The sequence below is a fragment of the Delphinus delphis genome, chromosome 5 (genome assembly GCF_949987515.2).
Source record: "Delphinus delphis chromosome 5, mDelDel1.2, whole genome shotgun sequence".
Taxonomy (NCBI): domain Eukaryota; kingdom Metazoa; phylum Chordata; class Mammalia; order Artiodactyla; family Delphinidae; genus Delphinus; species Delphinus delphis.
The window spans coordinates 106,222,655-106,248,221 of record NC_082687.1 but is presented as its reverse complement, the minus strand read 5'-3'; the positions used below and the strand labels follow the sequence as shown (position 1 = coordinate 106,248,221).

Below are 25,567 nucleotides of genomic sequence, written 5' to 3'. Positions count from 1 at the left end.
GTGATCAGGGAATGAATTCAAATGCCAGCTATGCCACCCATTAGCTGTGTGACTTTCTTTTTTTTTTATTATTGAAGTATAGTTAATTTACAATGTTGTGTTAGTTTCAGGTGTGCAGCAAAGTAATTCATATATACATACTTTTCCAGATTCTTTTCCCATATAGGTTGTTACAAAATATTGAGTATAGTTCCCCATGCTATACAGTAGGTCCTTGTTATTTATCTGTTTTATATATAGTAGTGCGTATAAGTTACTCCCAAATTCCTAATTTACCCCCCCCCCCACATACTTTTCCCCTTTGGTAACCGTAAGTTTGTTTTCTATGTCTGTGAGTCTGTTTCTGTTTTGTAAGTAAGTTCATTTTTAGATTCCACATATAAGTGATATCATATACTTGTCTTTCTCTGTCTGACTTCATTTCATATGATAATCTCTAGGTCCATCCATGTTACTACAAATGGCATTATTTCATTCTTTTTATGGCTGAGTAATATTCCATTGTGTGTGTGTGTGTGTGTGTATGTATATATATACACCACATTTTCTCTATCCATTCATCTCTTGATGGATATTTAAGTTGCTTCCATGTGTTGCCTATTGTAAATAATGCTTCATTAAACACCGGGGTGCATGTATCTTTTTGAATTATAGTTTTCTCCACATATATTCCCAGAAGTAGGACTGCAGGATCATACTGTAGCTCTATTTTTAGTTTTTTAAGGAACCTCCATACTGTTCTCCATAGCAGCTATACCAATTTACATTCCCACCAACAGTGCAAAAGGGTTCCCTTTCCTCCACACCCTCTCCAGCATTTATTATTTGTAGACTTTTTGATGATGGCCATTCGAACTAGTGTGAGGTGATACCTCACTGTAGTTTTTATTTGCATTTCTCTAATAATTAGCGACACTGAGCATCTTTTCATGTGTCTCTCAGCCATCTGCATGTCTTCTTTGGAGAAATGTCTATTTAGATCTTCTGCCCATTTTTTGATTGGGTTGCAAGATGAACACTACAATAGTCCAGTTAACATCCTTTACCATACATAGTTACAATTTTTTTCTTGTGATGAGAACCATCAAGATCCAGTCTCCTAGCTATTTTCTAATATGCAAAACAGTATTAACTACAGTCACCATGCTGTACATTACATCCCCATGGCTTATTCATTTTATAACTGGAAATTTGTATTTATGCTTGATTGTTTTTCTCTACTCACCAGAGAGCCTTCTTCCCGTTTACTAATGAGGACACTGGGGATCCTGGAGGGCTTAAGGGATGGCTATGAGGGTATGGCTAAGAGAAGACAGTCCATGTGTTTCAGATACTACGGACATTAACACAGAAAACCTTTTTGTCCAGTGACATATGTATAAAATTTTAAAAGGGGTATGTCTAGGTCTCCCATGGCCCACTTACCAAACAAGGTCATGTTTTAGTGGGCTCAGATTTTCCCCAATAGGATTTAACCAAACCTTTCCACCCACAGATGTACTCACCACTATCTTTCTTCCATTTCTTAACCAAAAACACAGTTAATAACAGTAGCCACTACTTTAATGAGCCTGGCACATTACATACATTGTCATTTAATCTTTATAACCTTGTGAGACAATAAGGTTATAGATAAACTCAGAGAAATTATGTGACTTGTCTAAATCCATTCAAATATTAAATGGTAAAGCCATGATTTTAACTCGTGTTTGTTACTCCTAACCTCACAATACAAGTCATTTTAAAAGTGTTTCCGAAACCTAATTAAAGAAAATTAACTGGCCATCCATTAAAATTCTTGCATACCTAAATTAAGAGCACTAAGAATCTGACAGGTCATTTCATACCACCCTTAGTCAAGCCACTATCATATCTCCTCTGGATTTATGTAAAAGCCTCCTAACTGGTGTTTCTTCCACCTCATTCTCTCCAGTCTATTCTTGAGAGCAACTAGAGAGATTCTTTTAAAAAGGAAGTAAGTACTCCACTGCTCAAAACCCTCCAATGGGTTAGACGCCCTCAAGATCCTTCATGACCTGTTCCGGATCTCTGATTCTTTCTCCAGCTTTAGTTGCTTCACTCAACTCTGACCTACAGGCTTCCTTGCTGTTCAGGAGAGTTCCTGACTGATGGCTTTTGCAATGTCTGGTCCGTCTGCCTGACTGCACTTCCCCAAAACAGCCTAACGATTAACTCTCTTGCTTCTGTCAGCTCTTGACTGAAGAGTGATCTTTTCAGTGAGACCTTCCTTGGCCATACTAAAATTTCAACCTATATCCTCCTTCCCGGCTTCACTATTTTTGTTTTCAGCAGTCATTACGACCTAAGATACGGCATGCTTTTCTTAACTTTGTTTAGTATGTATGTTCAATAAAATGTGAACTACAGGGAGACAGAAATTTTTGTCTGTTTTGTTCATTGCTTTTTACCGATGCCTAAAACAGTGTTTAGAACATGGTGGGCGCTGAATAACTACTTGTGGAATAAACGAATTCCTGTCACCGCCTCCCGGTTCTCTCACACATGCAAAAATAAACATGTTTGTGCATATATCTTTTCCAGTAACATCCTTCCCCTCGGCCCCGCATCCCATTTCTCAAACTTGGCTCCTTCAAAAGGTCCCAAGCTGTTCCCTACTTCCTCATGCCAAGATTGGCGCTGCTGTGGGCCGACTTCCCCGCAGGCCAGGTCCTATTATCCGAAGGCCACTAAGGGACAGGGGACTCTTATGTTCGCAATCCCCGTACCCCGGGACCCTCTGCGGACGACACTCACATGTATCGGTGAACAGGCGGAACCTCGGCCGTCTCGGCCCGGAGCCGGTAAGAACAGCCTCCCGCTCACGAAGGCAGCAAGAAAGGACCCAATGAGGTGTCCTCGCTAAACGCCTGAGCGGTCCACAGATTCTTCTTCAAATTCAGTGGCCCCCTTCCCGTGCGCTGCCACACCACACTCCCCGTCGTCCATTCCTTCAGCCAATAACGCCAACCATTCCGCACCTCTTCCTCGGTCTCTGTATTTTGTCGCCAGGTTGGGCGAGAGGCAAGACGCCGGACGTCGGGGTCTTTCTTTAGAGTTCCGTCGCGGACGCTGTGAGGTCAGAGGAAAAGGCCGAGCTGAGGGTGGTCGAGGGGAGAGCTGGGAGCTGTCAGCGGAGAACGCTGGGGTCGCTCTCCTGGCCGGAGGCGAGGCAGTCAACTCCAGCTGACTTAAGCTGGCGGGCAAAGGGCAATCTCTGAGCTCCCGGCGCTCCAGGAGCAGCCTCTTGTAGAAGCACCTGAAATGCAGGGTCTGGTGCACTAAGCAATAGCGGCAACACCAGCTCCAGCGACAGCTTTGGGGCCCTGTGTAGGAGCTCCATCCCCTTGTCTTTGTGTCCGCCTGCGTCCCCAGACCCAGAGGCAGGTATTTGGGTTTCCCAGTTTTCTGTGTCGTAGTGGTCGGGGCTGGTGGGAGGTAGAGGAAGGTCAGGTGCAGCGAGCGGCCTCGCATTTCCACCGTGAGTGATAGAGACCACCGGTGCAGCTGCTGGCTGCTGAGTACCGTCTCCATCCCTACCTACAGCCCGCCTTCCCCCTACACACCTGAGTCCTTTGAGGACTGCAGGCGGCTCTTAGAAAGGATCTTCCACCTGACAGTTTCAGAGAATTTGGAATCGGCTCTCCCGTTGCTCAACATAGATTAAACTCTTGCTTTGGTTTGTTTCTTGTTTTCAAAGGCTTAGTCAGTTGTCGAGATGTGGCATTCACTTGTGCAGTGAAAGAATGTGAGCGAGTGGAAGTTTCTTTAGAATTGTTAGTGGTTGCTTTTCAAGGCGTCTTGTCCATGTTTTTATTTGGGACAGAAAAACAACTTTTTGCGGGAAAGTACATAAAATAAATGAAACCCATTGAAGAAATGTGTAAACTGTTTTATTCGTAACGAAATATGCATCTTTTGCCCTATTTTTTTACCTTTTTCCCTTTATGATGCATTTCCACTTAAAGTTCTTTGAGGGCGGATATTGTGTCCTGTTCACTGGTGGCCCCGAAGCTGGAAAAACACCTGACTTAAAATAGGAGCTTCAGGATATTTGTTGAATGAATGAATTTTCAAACCCAACTCCTTATGTTGTTTTTTTTCCTCAACTAATCTCTCACCTCAGTTGTTTTTTCCACTGGCTTTCTTCCACTCACCAAGCGGAAAAAAATCTATGTCTGTGTGTTTGTTATGTGTAAAGCTTTATGTGCACCCATCTAAGAGGTAGTTGAAGCAGAACACTGATGAAATGTTTAACGCCAACTACTGTTCTATCGTTTTGCATTATTTGCATTTTCTTTATTTGGTTATTTGATTTTTAGTTGTCTAAGTGACAGAAGTATCTAATGGAAGATCGAATAGCATAGTATAAAAGGACTGCCTAATAAAATGCAACAGCTCAGGCTCTTCCTTCCTACCCTCAGTTATGTTACTTCAGAGATAATAATTTTTAACCTTTTCTAATTTTAGGTCTGTATGTTGAACAAGTTAAACTGCTAATTCTTTTTATTTTAATTGACTTCTTAAGATAGGCCACAACATCCACAACCTCTCGACCGCAATTTTTTTTTTAATAATTTTTATTGAAATACAGTTGATTTACAATGTTGTGGGTTTTTTTTTTTTTTTTTTTTTTTTGGCTGCAGTGGGTTTTCGTTGCTGTGCGTGGGCTTCTCATTGCCGTGGCTTCTCTTGTTGGGGAGCACGGGCTCTAGGCGCGTGGGCTCAGTAGTTGTGGCACACGGGCTCTAGAACGCAGGCTCAGTAGTTGTGGCGCACAGGCTTAGTTGCTCCGCGGCATGTGGGCTCTTCCCGAACCAGCGCTCCAACCCGTGTCCCCTGCACTGGCAGGTGGATTCTTAACCACTGTGCCACCAGGGAAGCCCTCTTCTACAAATTTTTGAATCGTTATCACAATTTTTAGTTTTCATATTGGTTAATTTTAGAATTCTAAGTAATATATTTAAACTTAATTTTTTTCATATGAACTTTTGAAAATACTTATATTTGGCTCCTTATCTTGTAAAATGAGGGAAGTAGAGACTCTACCTTCCTTTACCGCCACAGAAACTGCATCCATTCCCACCTTCCCTTAGGTGGACCTTTACTTGTACGTTGTCAAGGTTATTAATAGTTACAGTATATTTCTTAACTGCAGTTGTTTTTTGCTTTGTTTATGTGTTTAAAAACTAGTAAAATGTTACAATATTATAGCTTTGTAAATAATCTTCAATGCTGAGCCAAGACATATGCTATTATACATTTCCTTCCCAATGTTTTAATTTCATGACCTTTGTACCACTCTAACAAGAAGATTTGTAATATTAACGTCCAACTGATTACTCTTTCTTCCTCTCCAATAACAAAAATTATGCCATAGTTAAATGTGCTTAATTTTTTGGATTATATACTTCTTATGTAGCTTTTGGCTCTCCTGACTTTCACAGAGTACTTTGCACTTTCTTTGAGGGAAAAGATGCATGTGCTTTATTCACCACATCCTCTCATTCTTTGTATGAGAACCTCCCTTACTCTGCTTGAAGATATTCCCTTCTGTTTAATTGGAACAGATTACTTTCTAGTCCTTTGGTGCAGCTTCTATACTGGATTATATTCATTGAATTCTTGAGTAAGATACATTGTTTCTTAACTCCATGTCTTTTATTATTTGGTTTTCTCCTCTGTTTTGTTAGAATACATCCTAAAGAAACTTATTCATGAAGGTATGTGGATGGTGATTTTAGTTTTTAATGTTTGAATAGTTGTAAATTATTATTTTGCTATTATGAATGATAGTTTGGCTAGATAAAGAAACAAAATTATGTTTCTTCCAACTTTTCAAGGCTTCACCATCTTCTAACTTCTGTTGTTGCTCATGAGAATGAGTGTCTGATCTTGATTTGTTGATGCCTGAACTATTTGTTTTCTCTCTGAAATGATTTAAATTTTTAGTTATGCTTGATGCTTTGAAAATTTGTCATGGCATGTCTTGGTCTGAGTTTATTCTCCTTGCAGTTAACTCATTTGATGGAGCTAGCATAAATGTCTCCATTTGGGTCTTCTTTCATTTATTCTCCTTGAAATTAGAAGCCTTTTTAATTTGAAGGTACATATTTCCCTTCAATTGTGGGGAATTTTCTCCCATCTTTTGTAATTTATTCTCTTTTATTTTTCCCTGTTCCCTTTTTTTGAAATGCCTATAAGGTGGTTGTTGAATTCTTGGGTCGATTCACTATGTGTGTTAACTTTTCTGTTATGCTTTTTTTAATCTATTTGCCCATTTGCTTCATGTTCTGAGTAATTGTCTCAATTTTATTTTCTAACACTTCTATCTAGTTTGGTAATCATATGTTTAAGTACCAAGCACTAACTTTTAAAATTATTATTTTCTCATATTCTCTTAATTTTGTTTCATTTTCTTTTTTTAAATGAGATGAAATTTACATATATTAGAGTACACTGATTTTAGGTGATCCGTTTGAGGAGTTTTGATACATGTGAACAAAAGTGACAAACACCACCCTAATCAAGATGTGAAACATTTGGACTACTCCAGAAAGTTCCTATGTTTCCCTCTCCAATCCTGTCCCCGCCCCCCCCCCACACCCACCCAGCCAAGGCACTACAATTCTCTTTTTTATCACTATAGTTTATAACTGTAGTTCTAGAACTACATTTAAATGGAGCCATAGGATATACACTCTTATGTGTCTACTGCTTTCATCAACATAATATTTTTGAGATACATCCATATTTTGGCATGGTTGTTCCTTTTTTGTTGCTTTTGAATAGCATTTCATTGGATGAATATGCTACAACTTGTTTATCAGTTCACTTGTATGATGTTTACATTGCTTCCAGTTTGGGACTGTTATGAGTAAAACTTCTGTGAACATTCTTGTACAAGTATTTTTATGGACAAATATTTTAAGTTTTCTCGGGTAAGTACCGAGTAGGAGTGGAATTTCTGAGTCATAAGGGGTATTTTTAACTTTAGGACAGCTTTCCAAACAGTTTTTCAAAGTTCTTGTGTCATTTTAACACTACCATCAGCAGCAGAGTATCAGCTCCAGTTCCACATTTTTCTCAACACTTGGTATTGCCAGTCATTCCAATTTTAGCCTTTCTGGTAGGTGTGAAATGGTATATTGTTATGCTTTTAATTTGCACTTCCCTGCTGATTAATTATATTGAGAACTTTTTCATGTGCTTATTGTCTATTTGTATTCCTTCTTTGTGAAAAATACATGTTTCAGACTTTTACCTATTTTTGTTTTTCTTTTTATTATTGAGTTGTAGGCATTCTTTATATATTCTAAGTCTATTATCATATATACAAACATACATATAATACATATACATCTATTTGATAAAAATGTTATATATAGATATAAATAATATTTTTCTTAACTTTGGCTTGGATTTTTATTTTCTCAAATGTGATTTTTGATGTGCAATGTTTTTAATTTTGATGAAGCCCACTTTATAAAGTTAATTTTTTATGGCTTTTTTTATCCTGCTTCAGAAATCTTTGCCTATCCTAAGGTTGCAAAAATATTCTGTGTTTTTTTGGGGGTTTTTTTTTGTAGAAGACTTACAGTTTTAGCTTTTACATTTAGGTCTATAATCCATATCAGATTTTTGTGGATGTAGCAGTAGGAGTTGAGGTTAATTTTTTCCCATGTGGATGTATTGTTTTAGCACCATTCGTTAAAAAGACTATCCTTTTCCTATTGAATTCACTGGCCTTTGTTGAAAATCAATTCATTGTATTTAAAAATATTTTTCATTTTAAAATTTAAAATTTTTTTTCAATTTTTATGAAATATACTGTATATAGCACATATATATAAATAGATAGAAATATAGAATATGGGAATTATGGAGCATAATAATAATATGAACACCCTTAACCCACCAATTAAGAATAAGAATATTACTCAAAATTTTTGAAGCTTCTTATGGGTTATTCCCTAATCTTATGACTGTTTTTCATATAGTGGTAACCCTAGCCTCAGGTTTTCTTTTTAATTCCTTTAAGGTTTGGATATATTCTTACCTCATATGTAAGTATTCCTGAATTATTTATTATTTAGCTTTTATGGTTTTTGAATTTTATGAATATTGGCATAAGTTTTGTGTGACTTTTTTTCCTGCTCAACATTATATTTCTAGCATTCATCTGTATTATTAAATGTTGCTATAGTTTGCTTGTTTTCCATCCTGTGTGTTCTTCCATCAAATGAATGTACCACAGTTTATTTAGCCATTCACTTGTGTGTGGACATTTAAGTTGTTTCCAGTTTAGAGATAATAGAAACAATACCACCCTGATCTTTCTTGGTTTCTGCTTGTGTATGTGTGTAGGAGTTTCTGCAGGAACAAAATAGTGTCAAACTGTCTTCCAAAGTCATTGTACCAATTTACACTCTGTTTCTCCATAATCTAACATTGTGTATTATCAGATTTCTTAATTTTTACTGTCTCACAGGTATAAATTCTCATGTGATTTTAATGAACAATTTCTTGAATATTAATGAGGTTTATCTTCTCATATATGTTGGCAATTCCTTTTCATTCTTTTATAAAATATGTTTTTCCATACCTCCTTTTTTATATAATTGGTGTAATATCTTCTCAAAATTTTCTCAAAACTTTCTAAATTTATTAGAGTTAGTTTTGGTTTGGGGTTTTTTTTCATAAATTATTTTGGTTGCATCCAGGGCAGATTTTTTTTTTTTTGGTTTATTTTATTTTTTGCCCTTTATGCTATAGTCTTTCCTCAACTATCTGATGATTCCTGGACAGTTCCTCATTTAAGAGTTAAGGAAGACTGTCTGGGAGCATTTTGTATGTGGATAGTCTTTTTGACTGGAATACCCTGTTTTAGGATGGCTTGGTAGACAGCCAGATCTTAACTGGGGTCTTACAAATTCCAGAATTAAGAGGAGTTTGCTTTTGTCCACGGTGCTCATACCAACTATTTATTGTAATTCTCACACAGTTTATTTTATTCCTTTAGGGATGAACCATTTTGTTTTTTGTTTTTCTTTTGCTTAGAGGATAAATAACTGGCCAGGGGCTTCCCTGGTGGTGCAGTGGTTGAGAGTCCGCCTGCGATGCAGGGGACACGGGTTCATGCCCCGGTCCGGGAAGATCCCACATGCCGTGGAGCGGCTGGGCCCGTGAGCCATGGCCGCTGAGCCTGCGCGTCCGGAGCCTGTGCTCCGCAACGGGAGAGGCCACAACAGTGAGAGGCCCGCGTACCAAAAAAACAACAAGAAAAACCAAACAAACAAACAAATAACTGGCCAATACTGGGGGGCTGGTGGCAGAGTTGACTCTTCTGTTCTTCAGCCTTTCAAATTATCTTTCTCATTTCAAACCTTCTTATGACTGCTGCTGTTCACCATTGTTCCTGCCTTCTATGAATCTGAAGCCTCTGAACTGAAGAGGCTGAGCAAAACTTCTTGACTGTATCATAGGTTGTAGCTTCCTTCTTTCTGTTTCTTGTGACAATACTCTTCTATATGCAAAATGCTTTACAGGAGTTTCTTGAAGTCTTTCATCAGCTCAAGGCCTTTTTCTGTCCTCTTCCTTGTTATGAGTTTATACATTTTAAAACAGTTCTTTTTAATGTTTTAATGAGGTTTCTGGGCAGGCATATGAAAAGCAGTCTGTTAACTTGATTTAGAATTCCAGATTTTTATTGTAAAAGCTGAGAAGAGAAGAATGCAATGCTTGACCAATGGAATGTCTTTTTCATGAGACACGTGGGTGAGAGAGATATTTTTTGTTGGAGGACCTTTTTTGTTGTGGTTGTCATAATGTGATTCAGATTTTGGAGCAAGTTTTTTAATCTTCAGGCTGCTCCATGATAAAACTCTGGGACACCATTTGCTTTGGAATCTATGCTGCTAGGACCCCTCAGGATCTACACATAGAACATCTATTTCTAACCTAGAGGCAATAACATCTGTCAAGATCATTGAGGGGATTAAAACATCACTTGTAAAGCACCTAGCACAGAAACAAAAATTGATTAGTTAAGTAACATTATAGTGCTGTCTGTTATCTAGTTTAATTTTTATACTATTAATAGAGTCCTTGATTATTTAAAGTTTCTGGTTGGTATCCTTATTTCCTTTTTCCTGACTCCCCTCACTCTGAAAAAGGAAACTCTGTGGGTTATTCAAGCTTTAGGTAAAGAGAAGAGCCTTACTGATATGAATATGCAATAACAAACTTCCTCTAAACTCTTAGAACTGTCAGACATCCTTGTAGAGGGAATGTTCTGTCTTTCCTTTATATGCCATTGAAAATCTTTGATTTTGATTTAGAGCTGCAATATAAATTCATGATTGGGTGGTTTTTCCTCTTTGATATTGTCTTGAAATTTTTTAACTTTTTTTTTTTAACTGTAAAGTGTACAGATTGGCATTTTCCTCCAAGTTATATTAGTTATCATGTTTAAGGTCAGAAAACACTGGCTTAAGGTCTAGTTGATCTATCAAAAACTTCTCTCCTTTTCTAGGTTATCTTGGAAGATCTAGGACTCCAAAAATGTTTCCCTTGAAGGATGCCGAAATGGGTGCCTTTACCTTCTTTGCCTCTGCTCTGCCACATGATGTTTGTGGGAGCAACGGGCTTCCTCTCACACCAAATTCCATCAAAATTTTAGGGCGCTTTCAAATCCTTAAGACCATCACGCACCCCAGACTGTGCCAGTATGTGGATATTTCTCGGGGAAAGCATGGTAAGTTGCTGTTGTTGTCTCCTATTTTGTGTTCTCTACCCTGTTACCCTGGTTAGGTTATAATATACGTTGTAAACATATAAAGTAATCAGTATGTGTGTGTACAAGTGCCTTCATCTTTCACTCTAGCCAAACTGCATCATTTAAGTTTTCCTTACTACATTTGAATGATTCATATTTCCTAGATCTGAGAATCAAGATTTTTAATTTTCCCTTTCAGGGAAGCCACCTATTCTCAAGCATTTCTTCACCTCTCTAAGAAGGAAATGAAAGTTCTAAAGTTAGAAACTTTAGAATTGTTTATGAGAGTGTATTTTATGATTGAAAGTAATAATTTGGGTTAAGTTTCTTCAAATGAAAAGAGAGTCACTAATTTTTTTACCTCTTTGGAGCTGCATTAGTCTTTTCATACAGGATTTCATTTGGAAAAGTTGAACTGTATTGGTTAAAAAGTCAGTGTTTCACCAGGAAGATGTTTACTGCCTTTTTTTCTTCCGTAGCCTGTATCTTAGTCCATTCTGGCTGCTAAAATAAGACACCATAAACCGAGTGGCTTATAAACAAGAAAGGTTTATTTCTCACAGTTCTGGAGATTAAGGCACCAGCAGATTCCATGTCTGGTGAGGCCCGCTTCTTCATTGACAGCCGTCTTCTCACTGTAACCTCACATGGTGGGAGTGGGAAGGGTGTTCTCTCAGGCCTCTTTTGTAAGATCACACCTCCCAAAGCCCCACCCCCAAACACCATCACACTGAGGATTAGGTGTCAACATATGGATGTGGGTGGGGGGGACACAAATGTTCAATCTGTAGCACCCCTTGAACGTGCTTATGTTAGCAATATTTTAATTATTTTAAAATTATTTTCGAAAGCTTAATTGCATGCTGAGGTTCCATTTCTTAGAATTATTTTAAATGCATCTCACTGAAATATATTTAATTTTTCTAACAAAATGATTTATGAAAGTTAACTCTATATACTTGCTGATATTACCCTGTTTTTATTCCTACAAAAATGGCATTTTCAGGTGTTTCAACCTAACATTAATAAAGACGCTCAAAAAATGCAAACTGTATTTCCTTTATTGTTTTGCTGAAAAACAAGCTAAATGATACTTTCAAGGTTATGCCTCTTAAAAAATAGTTGCTCTGAAAGTTTTCTAGACTGAGTAGAAAATGTTTTTTGTAATAAATATTATTGATGGCTAATATTTATTGAGTGTTTATTATATATTAGACAGTATTCTAAGCTTTACATATTTTAATTAACTTAATGCTTACAACCTTACAATGAGGTAGAAACAGATAAGGAAATTGAGGCACAAAGCAATTAAGTAACTTCTGGCAAGTTTGTTGTTTAAAAACAAGCTAACAAAAAACCTTTTGCTAACGTTTTTATTTGATAAATGGCTTCAATGACATTAACTAAATTATAGAACTCATTTGGGGCTTTTTATATAATCGAGTACTTGATAGATATGGTCAATCCCTGAATGCCTCAAACACCACCCTGCCAATCCAATTACAAATTCTAAAGAATTTCCGCTTGTGGGGTTGACCTAGTTCCAAAATCACTCCAAACTTAGCAATATAGTGGACCCTCATTGTCGTCTGTAGCAAGTAACCATAATTAGTATTGCTCTTTTACATCTGCAAATTTGGAGTATGCCTGTCTTCCCAAAGTCTTGCCACTTTACTCAGTTCTTAGGACTTCTTCATCCTTGTATCCTGAAGTGCCCTTTATTTCCTCCCACTGTGTCTGGAAGCCTGTTTGGAGCATCACTTCATATGACTGCGGTCTTGCCTCTGTCCAGTTTTCCCTAGGCTTTCTTTTCATGGGATAATTGACTCAGTAGTCCTAGATACTTCTTGAGCTCCTTCTTTTCATCCCACTATCTAAATGAGGCCCTGTAAACACTAAACTAGGAAAAACCTTATGACATTATCCCTTTGGGGAACACAACTGCTAACTGCCCAGGAACCGTCTTTTTAGTTATAAATGTGAGATAGGAACTAATCTCCTTAGACAGTTAGACTCTCTTAATGTAGAACCCAGCTCAACATCTAGGTAGTCTCTTTAGGCCCATCCACCATATTGCTGGTTACTCTGTTTCCCCTGCTTTCCCTGCTCCTGGATCTCAGCAGCCCTTTCTTCTAGGGACACACAGGTCATGGATGTGTGTAAAATTCATATATTTTAAGTTTGGCTGCCTGGAATGAAAATATCAGTGATTGTCAAAAGGTTAGGGAATTTGATTATTTTTTAACTATTGGCAATGTTCATTGTCCTGAAAAGTTGTATGCATCATAAGGTGTAAATAAATTAGAATAAGTGTCGATGTGAAGGTCTTTTTGTTCCAAAACATCCCAGTCATTTCAGTTGAATTTAGTTTGAAAAGTTTGAAGAGGCTCTACGCAACAGTCTCCTTAGTGAACAACACATATTTCTCGATGATTTAATACCACATGATTTTGGTTTGGACTCCACTTAATTGTCTCCTCAAAGAATTTTGATTTTGGTTCCTTTCCCCCCTTTATTCTGTTCTTACTATACAGATATCTCACAGTTTGTCATTGTTAGTCCCCCACCTCCCCACCTTTCGCTTTTTACTTGGAGTAATGTGTGACATGTGGTCTGTTTTACTAACATTATGTTTTTACATGTTAGGTTAGCTCAGAAGTCAGGCTCTCAGTGTTTCCTATGGATCATTCAAAACTGATTCAAGATGATGTTAGTTTCTTGCTAGCTCAGCAGAATAATGTATTTAAACTCGAGAACAGTGTACATTAGAATTTGTGCACTTGATTTATTAAAGAGAAGTTGAGTAAAATATCTTTAAAAGAAAAAAGCCAATAAAGCATGAAAATACTTAAGTTAACAAACTTAATTTTTTCTTTTGAACTTGAAATCTCAGCAGTTTTAGAAGCAGAATAAGGATTATAAATGGTAATACATTCCATTTTATTTGGTATTGGTTACCCAGAAATCTTTTGTTTATTGCTGGGAAAATCAAGAACAAAATTATTTTAACTAATAGATTTGAAATTTATGTAGAGAATAATAGAATTGTTAAGAACCTGTAAAATAATGTATTCTGTATCTCTAGCTGCATATATATTTCAACCTAAGTGTCTATATCAGTTTAGAGTCCCATCAAAGAAACAAAACCAGTAGGAGATAGATAGCTAGATAGCTACACAGATATAGATTAATTGCTTGGAATTGGTTTATGTGATTTTGGGGTTGGGTAGACTCATCTGAAATCCATAGGGCAGGTCATCAAGGACAAGCTGAAATTTTAGACAACAGCTGAAGTCACAGTCCAAGTGTGGAGTTTCTTCTCCAGAGAAGAGTCTATTCTGCTCTTAAGGCCTTTATAACTGATTGAATCAGGATCACCCAGATTATCTAGGATAATCTTCCTTACTTAAGGTAAACTAATTGTAGATTTCATTTATTAAATGCCTTCACAGTAACACCTAGATTAGTGTTTTAATAACCGGAGACTATAGCCTAGCCATGTTGACTCGTAAAACTGACAATCACAGTAACCTAGTAACAATACTGTTTTTTAAGCACAGAATTTTTCTTTATCAGTTTTACTGTATAAATATTTATTTAGAGATTCTCTTTAAAAGGTAATGAGCTAGTCTCAGTTTTTAATGTGAATAACAAAAGAATGATGCAGTAACTATATTCTAATAACCTTTCATGTTTTAACGCATTTACAATTTCTTTAAGTTTCTTTAAGTTAAAAAAGTTTCTTTTAATCTTTCAGTCTGTTTTAGTCCCTCTTTTTATTCAACTACTTTGTTATCTGTCTTGCTTAATACTGTACTCTCTTCCATTTCTTAGCATTGACTTAAAACATACAGTTCAAACTGTATGTATGCTACAGTTATACTTGGCATTCATCAACTATTTGTTAGAAGAAAGATTATTTCACGGTTCTTGTATGTTCTACTCTTTAAAGTTCATCTTGGTGTCACATTTGTTTTTTATAAATAATGCCACTACATTGCTGACTTATATTTGGCACATTATGATTCTCAAATATTTCTGTCATATTTTATTCTGTGAAATATATTATTTTATAACAAACAGAAGTTATTTTCAAATAGTGGCCCTGAGTTTCAGAATGAAGAGTCTCTAACGATATTTTGAAAAAACTGGTTCATATTGGAAACATTGTTTTGGTATACACTATGTTACCTCTGGGAGAATCTGTGATATTCTGCCAAGGATTATGGTTCTGCTGTCTTACAGTAATACTTTAAAGGTCCATAATATCCTAAAGCTTTGGCAAACTCTGGCTTATGATATTTTAAAGGAGTTTCCTGAAGAAGCCTGATAATTTTTTTTTCCCTAAATCATTTTAAGCCTGACAAATTTTAGGCTAATGCCAAACACTTTGAAAATCCTTCATAGATATGGAGACTTATGAATATATAATTAAAAATTATTCATTAATGGGATATGCACATTTTAACATATTCTGATGGTTTTGTTTTACATTAAAATCAGTACTAATGTGGTGTTATTATGCCTAGTTTACAACATAGGCATATACTTTCCTATGCAGGACACACTTCTGTTTAGACAATGACTGTCATTATGTGAGTCTCATTCATTTCTAATGGCTACATTGAGCCTTTGCTCAAGTTAACTCATTTAACAAGTATTTTTTAATTAGATGCTTATATGTTTGAGGTATAATTCTAGACACTGGGGATGCATTTTAAACAAGACCAGTATCCTTCCTGCTATCATGAAATGCATTATCTAGTAGAGAACAAAGGCATTAGATAAAAATGTCTACAGATCTTTAGGAGTTGAAATAAGTGCTACAAAAGAAAAGTACATAGTGGAATAGATTATATGATAGGAGGAGTAAATTGATTTGGGGGGACCAGGAAAGTGTTCCTGGAGGAAATCATATTTAACTGAGTAATGAATAATAATAATAGCTAACTCTTAGGGCTTCTTATGTGCCAGGTTCTTATTATGTATTAACTCATTTCAACCTCACAACAGTTTTATGAGGTAGGTACTGTTGTTTTACGGAAGAGGAAACCTTGGCATAGAGAGGTTAGCAAACTCCCCCAAGGTCACATAACTAATGAGTATTAAACCTAAAATTTGAGCCCAGACAGAATAGTCTGTGCTCTTAACCACTATGTTTCATGATAGGAGTTAACTGGGAGGAGGAACAAGGAAGATCATTTTAGACAATGGGAATCCATGTGCTAGTATTTTAAGGTAGGAAAGGGAAAGGAAGACCAGTGTAACTGTAAGTTGGTGAGTGACAGACAAAATAACAAAAAATAAAGCTAGACAGGGAGTTACGTATTCAGATTTATTAATTATTATATTATCGCTTAGGTTTTAGTATGAAAATATGTCGGAGGGGGAATAAGAATTAATATGAGAAGATTAGTTAAGAGATTGTTGTAGTAATCTAACGAGGGATGATGTTGGATTGGACCCAGATTGTGACAGATGGAGCAAACTTTACAGATTCTGGAAACATATGGGAAATAGAAATAGCAGGGCTTTTTCTTTGGATTTGAGAAAGGGAGATTACTCCTAAATTTGTAGCTGGAGCAGCTGGCAGGATAGTGGTACCATTTACTGAAACAGTACTAAAGGGAAAGGCTTAAGGAGCAAAATATAAATTCAGTTTGAGTCCTGTTGTGTTTGAGGTAACTTTTATATTAAAGTGAGAAACTGGCTATAAAAGCCTGGAGTTCAGAAGAGAGTTCTGGGCTTGAGATAAAATTTAAGAGTCTTTCAACCTTGGAAGTAAATAAGGAGAAAACACAGTCTGAAGACCCAGAATCAAAGGTGGAGGTACTAGAAGCATTTAAATTTGGGTAGAAGAGGTACCAGTCTACAGAGGAGACTGAGGAGAGGTAGCCAGATAGGTGTAAGGAAAATTGACAAAATGTGGTAAGAGGGAAAACAAAGGAATGCTGCTTCCCATTTTGGTTTTCTGACAATATTATTTACTTTTTCCTTCTAGAACTTCACAGTTGTGCTAAATTGCTTGGCATTCAACTTTGCATGCTCTTTTCTTTATTGAATTGAAGAACTAGAACTTTTATCTCAACTTGCTTTCCTATTTTTTTCCTTTGTTTCTCCTCATTAAGTGTTCTTTCAAATTTAATTTTCTTTAAGTTTAGATCACTTGGAGTTTTTTTCTGAAAGTGATAGTTTTCATTTATAGTTTTAAAATTTTGTGTTTCAGATCATTCTATATAATGCCACCACCTCAGTTTGAGCTTCCAAGATGTGACCCATACAATATCCTGCCCCCACACCTCACATGATTGCCTGTGTACCATTGTCCTTCATTTCTCCTCCCAGCAGGCAAGACCATACCTTGAATCAGTCCTTCCCATCTTCTGCTCTCAGTTTTCTACCTTTGCCGTTTTTCATTTTCAAATGAAAGACATTCTTTCATCTAAAAAGGAAAAGAGTTTGTTGATCTGCTGCTGTGTCAGACAACGTGTTAGTCACTAGGTACCTGATGATTACATTAAAAATGTATAGACCTTCAAAACTGTGCTGTCTTATTCCTAAACAGTTGATCTGTTGGAAAATAAAAATTACATCATGATATAGATTGTGCCCACCAAAATTTTATATTATTACTAATCTCAGCAAGCCCCATGATGTTACAAGTAACCCCAAGTTGATTTTCTGTTCTTTCTCCATAGTCATGATTCAGAACATTTCTACTTTTCTCAAATTTCTGAACTCAGTTTCAAAAACCTTATATTTGAACCAGACCATCAAGACAGTTTGTCCCTAGCTCCCAATTTCCCCTTCACTTCAAAATTTCTTTATATCTTCATCCAAGCTTTTTCTTCTCCTAGTCTGTGTCAGAAGAAGGATTACTTCTTTTTGCCAAAGGTAAACTTTTCCAGCTGTTTTTCCTGATGCATATGGGAGAAATTCTAGAGAAAAACACAAGATGAAAAATTGTTATTTAATGTGTTGTTTTATTACACATTTATCCTGTTATTCTACATATTTGATTTTTATATAGTTAATGTAGACTTTGAAAAGCTCTTTTAAAATATCATTTGTACTGTATGTTAATAACTTTAGTGGGGTATATTATTTTGTTATTAAAACATTGTGTTAATCAAATATAAAGTGGAGTTGGTGTTTTTTTTTTACTCAGAGAGACTGGTGGTGGTGGCTGAACACTGTGAACAGAGTCTAGAAGACTTGCTTCGAGAAGGGAAACCTGTGAGGTACTGTATAATATCAGGACAATTACATGAAAAGCAGAAATTGGCAAACAAAAGGCATTTTAACTAAAAACTACAGGATTTTAGTTTCTTCTGTTACTTGTTTAATGATAAAATCCAGGTGTAAATTTTCACTTTAGGAAATTTAATTCACAGGCCTCATAGAAATTCAACATTGACATTATCCAGTGTTCAGCTTTTGTGAGGTAAGCATTCTGCAAAGTACTTGACAAAAAATTAGTAAAGAGGATATACAGGAAAATTTGAAATCTTTTTAGTACAAAGCATTTCTCTAGCTGAGTTTTAAGAGTATTTCCTGAGAGAAGTACATGGTAACTTCTCACATGGCACTGGTATTCTTAGGGACATAGGACATAGTGAACTGTGTAGAAGGCTCGATTGAAGAATAGAGAGAAATAATAATCATGGCTTGGGTGGAACATAATCATACAGTTTAAATTCAGTTATTTCAGGGGCTTCCCTGGTGGTGCAGTGGTTGAGAGTCCGCCTGCCGATGCAAAAAAAAAAAAAAAAAAAAAGTATAAATTCAGTTATTTCAATGACACATGAAATTTACTTTCTAAGGCATTTTTGGCAAGAAAAGTGGTCTAAACTCTCTTACAAATATACTATTTTTTTTTTTTTTGCGGTACGCGGGCCTCTCACTGTTGTGATCTCTCCTGTTGTGGAGCAGGCTCCGGACGCGCAGGCTCAGTGGCCATGGCTCACGGGCCCAGCCGCTCCGCGGCATGTGGGATCTTCCCAGACCGGGGCACGAACCTGTGTCACCTGCATTGGCAGGCGGACTCTCAACCACTGCGCCACCAGGGAAGCCCCAAATACACTATTAAATGAGCTTCTTCACAGATTTTCTGAAATTATCTTAAAATTATGAAAAATGTTTCTTTAATGAATTAAGTTGTACTAAACCAATGAAAAATATTTGCCATGAGCCTTTATAGGATTGTAATTATCCATCCTACATTAAAGAAATATTCTTATTCTTAGTCAATACTCTTTAATCATTGCTATATTATAGATGAAGATAAATCTTTTGCAAGGGGGGAAAAATGTGTATCTTATTAAATGGTAGTAATTTAATAGCAGCAAAACAAATAAATTGAATAAAAATACTTTCCTTGCTACTTTAAATGGTTTGGTTTTAAGTGGTCGCTGGAGTGAAAGATGCAGATATCAAGTATCCAGTTGTGTCACTTGCTTTTTTAGAAAAGTCTAATCTGACCATGGTGATAAAAGTGACTTTTCTATATATTTAACCTAACTTAGTAAATATGTTTTTATAGGCATAATTTTTGCATGTCACAAATCTTTAATTGTATTTTTTTAAGAACATATTACTCTTTGCCCACCAGTTTAAATTTACACTTTAATTTATAGGCCACCAATGCAAAAAAACAAAAAAAGTTCTCTGTGAAAGCTAGTTGACATTAAAATTGAAAACCAATTGTAGTCATGTCTTTAGGAATTTTAACTGAGTTTGGGTTAAATTTGTATAAAGATTTACAATGCAATATGTATGATGAAAAAGCCACTAACTAGCTAGGCAGCCTTGGACCGGTCTCTTAATCATTTTTCATATCTGTAGAACAAGGAGTTTTACTTGAACTAGGGATCATTCTAGAGGAAGTTATTGTCAGCTTTATATTTTATTTAATATGAATTACATGTGATAATATATTAATCAATTGCCTTTATAAGCATATGTTTTCTAATACTAATATGTTATACTAGTATATTAACCTGCTATTCCCCATTACTTAAATGGTAGATTTTTTTGACAGAAGAACCCATGACAAGTCTAAGTGTAAAATTCAGTGCTATAATATAAAAGGCAAGTTGTTTTAGAAACATCTATTTTATGATCCAGCAATCCTCCTCCTAGGTAGAGAATCTCCTTAAATTTGTGCCCAAGAGGTACATCATTTGCCTCCCTGTAGTCCCAGCCCTGCTTTGGCATTTAATCAAGAGAAAGAAAAAATGCATGCCCACCAAAATATTTGCACAAGAATGTTCCCAGAAACATTATTCATAGTAGCCCCAAACTGGGAAGAACTCAAGTGTCCATCAATGGGAGAATGGGTAAGCAGATTGTGGTATATTAATCAACAATAAAATGGAATAAACTACTGATACAACAACATGATGAACCTTAGAAATATTATGCTGAGCAAAAGAAGCCAGACACAAAAATCATATTCTTCCATTTATATGAAGTTCTAGAGCAATCAAAACTCATCTACTGTGATAGATATAAAAATAGTGCTTGACTCTGGTTGGGAAGAGGGCAATACAAGTACTGATTCAAAATAGCCTTGACTGAACTATCTGTGGAATGGAAATTTTTACATCTTGATTAGGGTATTACTTATGGTGCATGTTCTTGCAAAACTTGTCAAAATTCACTGACGTGTACACTTAAGAGTGTGCATTTTGCCTATGTAAGTTATACTTCAAAAAATTTTTAAAAGCCTGTTGAGTTATTTACTTGGCTTGAGTTGTGAGTCTCTCATATAGCAACAATGTTATGTTGTTAATGAAGATGCTTCATCCAGTGGCATACTTGTTTGTATTTCTTTGTTTCTATAAGAAGAAATAGTATGAATTAGTTATTGCTGCTTAACAAATTACCTCAACACTTAGCAGCTTAAAACAATAATAAACATTTATCAATTTATACAATTTCCCTGGGTCAGGAATTCAAGAACATTTAGCTGGGTGGTTTTAGCTCAGGATCTCATGACATTGCAGTATATCAGCTGGGACTGTAGTCTTCTGAAAGCTTGACTGGGGATTCAGTCAACTGTTTCTAAGTTAGCTCACTCATTTGGTGCCAGTTGTTGACAGAGGGCTTTTCCATAGACCTCTTGGCTATTCTCACAATATGGTGGTTGGCTTCTCAGAGTGAGTGAGTGAGCAATCTAAGAGATGAGAGAAAGCAAGGTGGAAGCGGCAATGCCTTTTATGACCTCTCCTGAGGAGCCACACATTGCTATAGCTCATTGGATACAGAGGTCAGCCATTAATTCTATTCAGTGTGGGAGAGGACGACACAAGAATGTGAATCCCAGGAGTCAGGGGGCATTGGAGCATCTTAGAGTCTGGCTGTCACAGAAGTCTTGGAGATCATACAAGTACTAAAAAAAAAAAAAAAAAAATGGGAAAAGGTAGGAATGAAATACTAAATCAACATTAACACCAACTGGAAAATAAAGTTCCTAAAATTATTCAATACTCATTAGGGGACTTGGGACAGAAAAAAGGAAGAAGTTTACCCTATGAAGAGGACAGATTATTAAGGGAATATCCAGAAGTATCAGAGGACATAGCTATGCTATGATTGGAATTGCTCTACATCATGTAAATTGATGTTACCCATGGTCTTGTGCTCCCAGCCATTCCAGAGGACTCTATAAGCCACAAGTAGAGTAGTTCTTGTCATCAGGGTGGTAGTAACTGTAGGATGTTCCTTCTGATCTCCACATTTCCCTCTTTGCCCATATCTGTCCTTCCTTTACCTACTGAAGAGAACTAAAGGAGAGAGAAGCTGGTGACTCAGAAGACAAATTTCCATTTTCATCATTTTACCTCACTCTACCCTTTTACTTTATTTACTTTTGATTATACTATATAAGGATATAATTGCCATTGCTTTGTCAATAAGATTAAATCCATTAGCTCATGAAAAGTTTTACTTTTCTGTGCTTGTCATCATTTATCGTTGTTTTAGAGATAATAAATCTCATAGCAATGGTTACCAGTAGCCTCAACAGTGTAAAGGTATAAAGAAGCCACCTTTCTTCAATACCCTTATATATGTCTTCATTAGGATAAAATGTTATAGATGGAAGCATATTCTTTGAGTAGGTAGCAGAACATCAATAGGATTAAATGCAGATTTCATACTGTCTTTCATGACATTTACATGGTCTTTTTCATTTATTTAAAATAGAACGTATGGTAGTCTTATGGGTCTTTGTAATTTCTTCAGGTGAGATATTTTTAAATGTTTTTGTAAAGTATTGTTTTTAATCATTCTGGTAATAGATTAAAATTCAATATTTTCCTTGTTCATTTTGGGATATAACATTCAGCACTTACTGCCTTTGAGTAGAAATGATTCTGTCAGGTTCAGTTTCAAGTTGTTATCTGATCCATCCATCTAAATTAGCTTTGTTGAAAACTATTTGACTTTCCACATATTTGGATTACATTAGTCTCCAATAACAGAGCAGGTTTCATGTGCAGAGCTGATGTGCTGCAGTTTTAATTAATTCTATAACCTATTTATGGAAAGTGAGAAGATGTTCTTACGGTTTATAAATCAGTTCTTTCCCCTACTGCCAAAAGTAAGCACCCTGCACCTGTAAGAAAGGCTGATGCAAAGTAAACAGGAAATCTATTTAGATGGGATTGCTATTTGAGATCCATGATTTTTACTTGTACATCTGTCTCTAACTGTTGCAAAACTGTAAGCTGCCAGTTGTCTGGTAGTTATTTGCAGTTCTTTGTCCAAACTTAAGCATCATTTAAGGCATATATCTTACTGGATTTATATTTTGAAGAAAATTTTGCGTTTTCTGTAAAATTGGTGGGATGGGGGATAGAGGAATGAAAACTAGAAACTTAGAGAAGAGTCTTGTATCAATTTACTCACTAACTTTTTTCATGATAAATTTAATATCACTTAACTAAGCAATATTTTACTAAAACATTATGGTAGTAATTCGTATTACAAATGTATTGTAACTTAAGACTATCTTGAGGTTTCAGATCTCACTAGAAAATTAAGTGTTCTTTCTTGTTATAATTTTAATAGCCATAAAACCCTTTTGAGAATTCATGTTATCCAAACCAAAAATAATAATTTTGTGCTATGACCTGAAGCTTATAATTGAGTGAGTCTTTTATGAAATAATGTTATTTGTGAGGGTAGTTTGCTAACCTGGTTTGAAAGAGAAAACTCATTTTCTTTAGAGTCTATTCAAGCTTGAATATGAGGAATTAATTTTGGAGAAAGCTTCTCTCTTTTCAGTGGTTTTTATATGTTACTTGTGCCAGAGTTCTCTCTTGCCAGTATACTCTCCAGTTTCAGTTAAATGATCAAAATTATTTGCTGGAAACATAGAAGCATGGAATTCAATTAAACTCCTATAACCAGTACATTTCAAGAAAAAAAGTACAGCGTTTGAAAGATTTGTTTGAAATCATCTCATATTTGGTGCCTGTGAATCTATTTAATTGCTACCCTAAAGCCAGATTCAAGGTACTGAAAAGTGGAGAAATTTAAATTTCATCTCATTTATAAAATATTTTCCAGAAAATGTTAAAAAAGAGGTATACCTTTTGTCACTCCTATTAAAACAAGCATGAGGGAAATGGTTTGTCTTTTAAGTCTAGGTGCTATTTGGAAAGCATTTCCTGTTTGTGTTATTCAGAGCATGTACTTTTTCTTAATCTATGAAAGTGCCAGCAAGTATAGTTCACGACAGATATTCAGCAGAGTTTTGGCACTTGCAGTAAAGCTCCTGCATTGTCCTTACATTTGCAAGTGAAGGCAGGGTGAGTAGTACAGGCAAGTTTCTTTAATGAAATGTAGTTTGTCATATGTTTTTAGGGTTATGATTTTGAAAATTTACCAGAGAACCATCAACATTGCAGAGGTTATACATGAGACTTTGATGGGAAGCAGGCTATGTCTGCAGCTGTTCACTAGCTTGATGGAAAACATGATATGACTTACTCGGATGAGTAAGTTTTATTTGCCCCTATTAAACGATTGCCTACTCACTGAATTAGATATGCCAAAGAATTTTGAACACGTTCTAGAATATGCTCCACAGATGGCTAATGAGCCACAGGTCATAGTCATGAGAAATAGGTAGTAGATACTCTTATTTTAGAATATAACCTGGTGGTAGTAGTTAAGGCTCTCATACATTTTTTGCCTTCAAGGGCCCTAGTTTCAAAATGCATTTGAAATTACCACAGTATAGTCAAGTAACTTAAAGATTTATATAACTGATGTATATTTTTCTTCCAATTTTACTTGTCTTGTTTAAAGACAGAAAATAATACAAAAAAAAGATGGTCTTCACCAGGCATGGAATCTTGCAGCCATCTTTTGCTTTCTCCCTCTCTTGTATCGTTTATTCTATTTGCCAGTCAAGTATTGTTAATACCACTGCTGTGATATTTCTCTTGTCTCTGCTGTCCTCTACATTGTTTAATTCAGGCTTCATTAACAAAGAGCTTGACTGTTGCATTGCAGCATTCTCCTGACTGGTCTTCCTGCTTTTCGTCTTTCCATACTCCAGTTACTCCTACTTTCTGCTGCTATATTAATATTGTTATAGATGAGTCCATTCCCTGCTCAAAAACATTTTGTGTTTCTCCATTTGTGTGTGTGTGTGTGTGTGTGTGTGTGTGAAGAAAATGCATTTTATAGGCATAGGACCTGACTTTAAACTCTCTAAATTACTTCCAGAGTATCTAAATTGTTCAAGTATTTTCATTGTTGCCAATACATGGTTGAAGAAATTGAGTGCCAGAGAATTGAAATACACCCTGTTGAAGACCAAGCTGTCTTTTTGCCCAATGTAGATAGCACAGTGTACATAACACTTCTTCAAGTAATTCACTTACCTCTGTCTGCCTCTATACCATACCACTGAACCAAAGCACAAATTGTATTTTTCTCCTCCAAATTCCTTTATTACATTGTATCTCTCTAGTTGTAAGGTACCTTTCCCCTCCTAAATTATAATTATTTTCCTTGCAATTATTTAATTAAGGAAGGTATGGTTTACTTTCCCTTAATTAACCATACATTTTTAACATGCATACAGCATTTTTTACTTTTTCTGTCTCCCGAAATTGTTAGCATGAGAGTTTGTATATAGTTAATGTGTTATAAATTAACTGTTAAATGAACTAATTATGTTTTTAGTTTAGTCATGCAGTTTGAATTCTATTTCCCTATTATCTTCATTTTAATCATGTGTCATAATTATATTTCCCAAACAAATGAGTTTTGGTGAAAGTATATTGCAAATGTATCTTGGTAATTTGTTTATTATTTTCTTGGAAATATATTTATTTCTGAGATTTATTATTTTCTTTAAAAATGGAGTGATTCGAGGAAACAAATTGTCGATTTCCTTTCTCATGACTCTGGGGAAGAATCCACTTCTAAGCTCATTCAGGTTGTTGGCAGAATCCAGTTCCTTGCAACTGTATGAATGAGGTCCCTGTTTCCTTGATTACTATTGATGAGGGGCTGCTCTCAGCTCCTGGAAGCCATCTGCATTCCTTATCATGTGGCTTTCTCCATCTCCAAAGCCAGCAATGGATGATATCCCTTGTATCACATCTTGCTCATGCCTGGAATCTCTCTTATTTCCTGTCTCTAATCTCTAGATCCAGATTTCAAGGACTCATGTGATAAGGTCAGCTGCACCATAGAATATAATGTGATCATGAGGGTAAAATCCATCATATTCATAGTCTTGGGGAT

The 25,567-nt window shown here is 35.9% G+C and overlaps 2 protein-coding genes across 5 annotated transcripts in view; one reads left to right on the top strand and one right to left on the bottom strand.

The window, feature by feature from the left end:
* AIMP1 (aminoacyl tRNA synthetase complex interacting multifunctional protein 1) overlaps positions 1–2,881 on the bottom strand; it is a 40,541-nt gene extending 37,660 nt beyond the window's left edge. Inside the window, exon 1 of the mRNA XM_060012857.1 lies at positions 2,776–2,881. Within this exon, the coding sequence (XP_059868840.1) occupies positions 2,776–2,777 (2 nt within the window). The 5' untranslated portion in view covers positions 2,778–2,881. The remainder of the gene's footprint in view (positions 1–2,775) is intronic.
* Positions 2,882–3,074: 193 nt separating this feature from the next.
* The window catches only part of TBCK (TBC1 domain containing kinase), a 232,024-nt gene continuing 209,531 nt past the window's right edge, over positions 3,075–25,567 (top strand). The window contains exons 1-3 of one of the 4 annotated variants that reach the window (XM_060012855.1): positions 3,075–3,401; positions 10,553–10,774; positions 17,964–18,036. In XM_060012855.1, the coding sequence (XP_059868838.1) occupies positions 10,582–10,774; positions 17,964–18,036 (266 nt within the window). In that variant the 5' untranslated portion in view covers positions 3,075–3,401; positions 10,553–10,581. Of the gene's footprint in view, positions 3,406–10,552; positions 10,775–17,963; positions 18,037–18,224; positions 18,240–25,567 lie in introns of those variants that run through there. The other 3 variants (XM_060012853.1, XM_060012854.1, XM_060012856.1) reach the window with 3 other exon arrangements.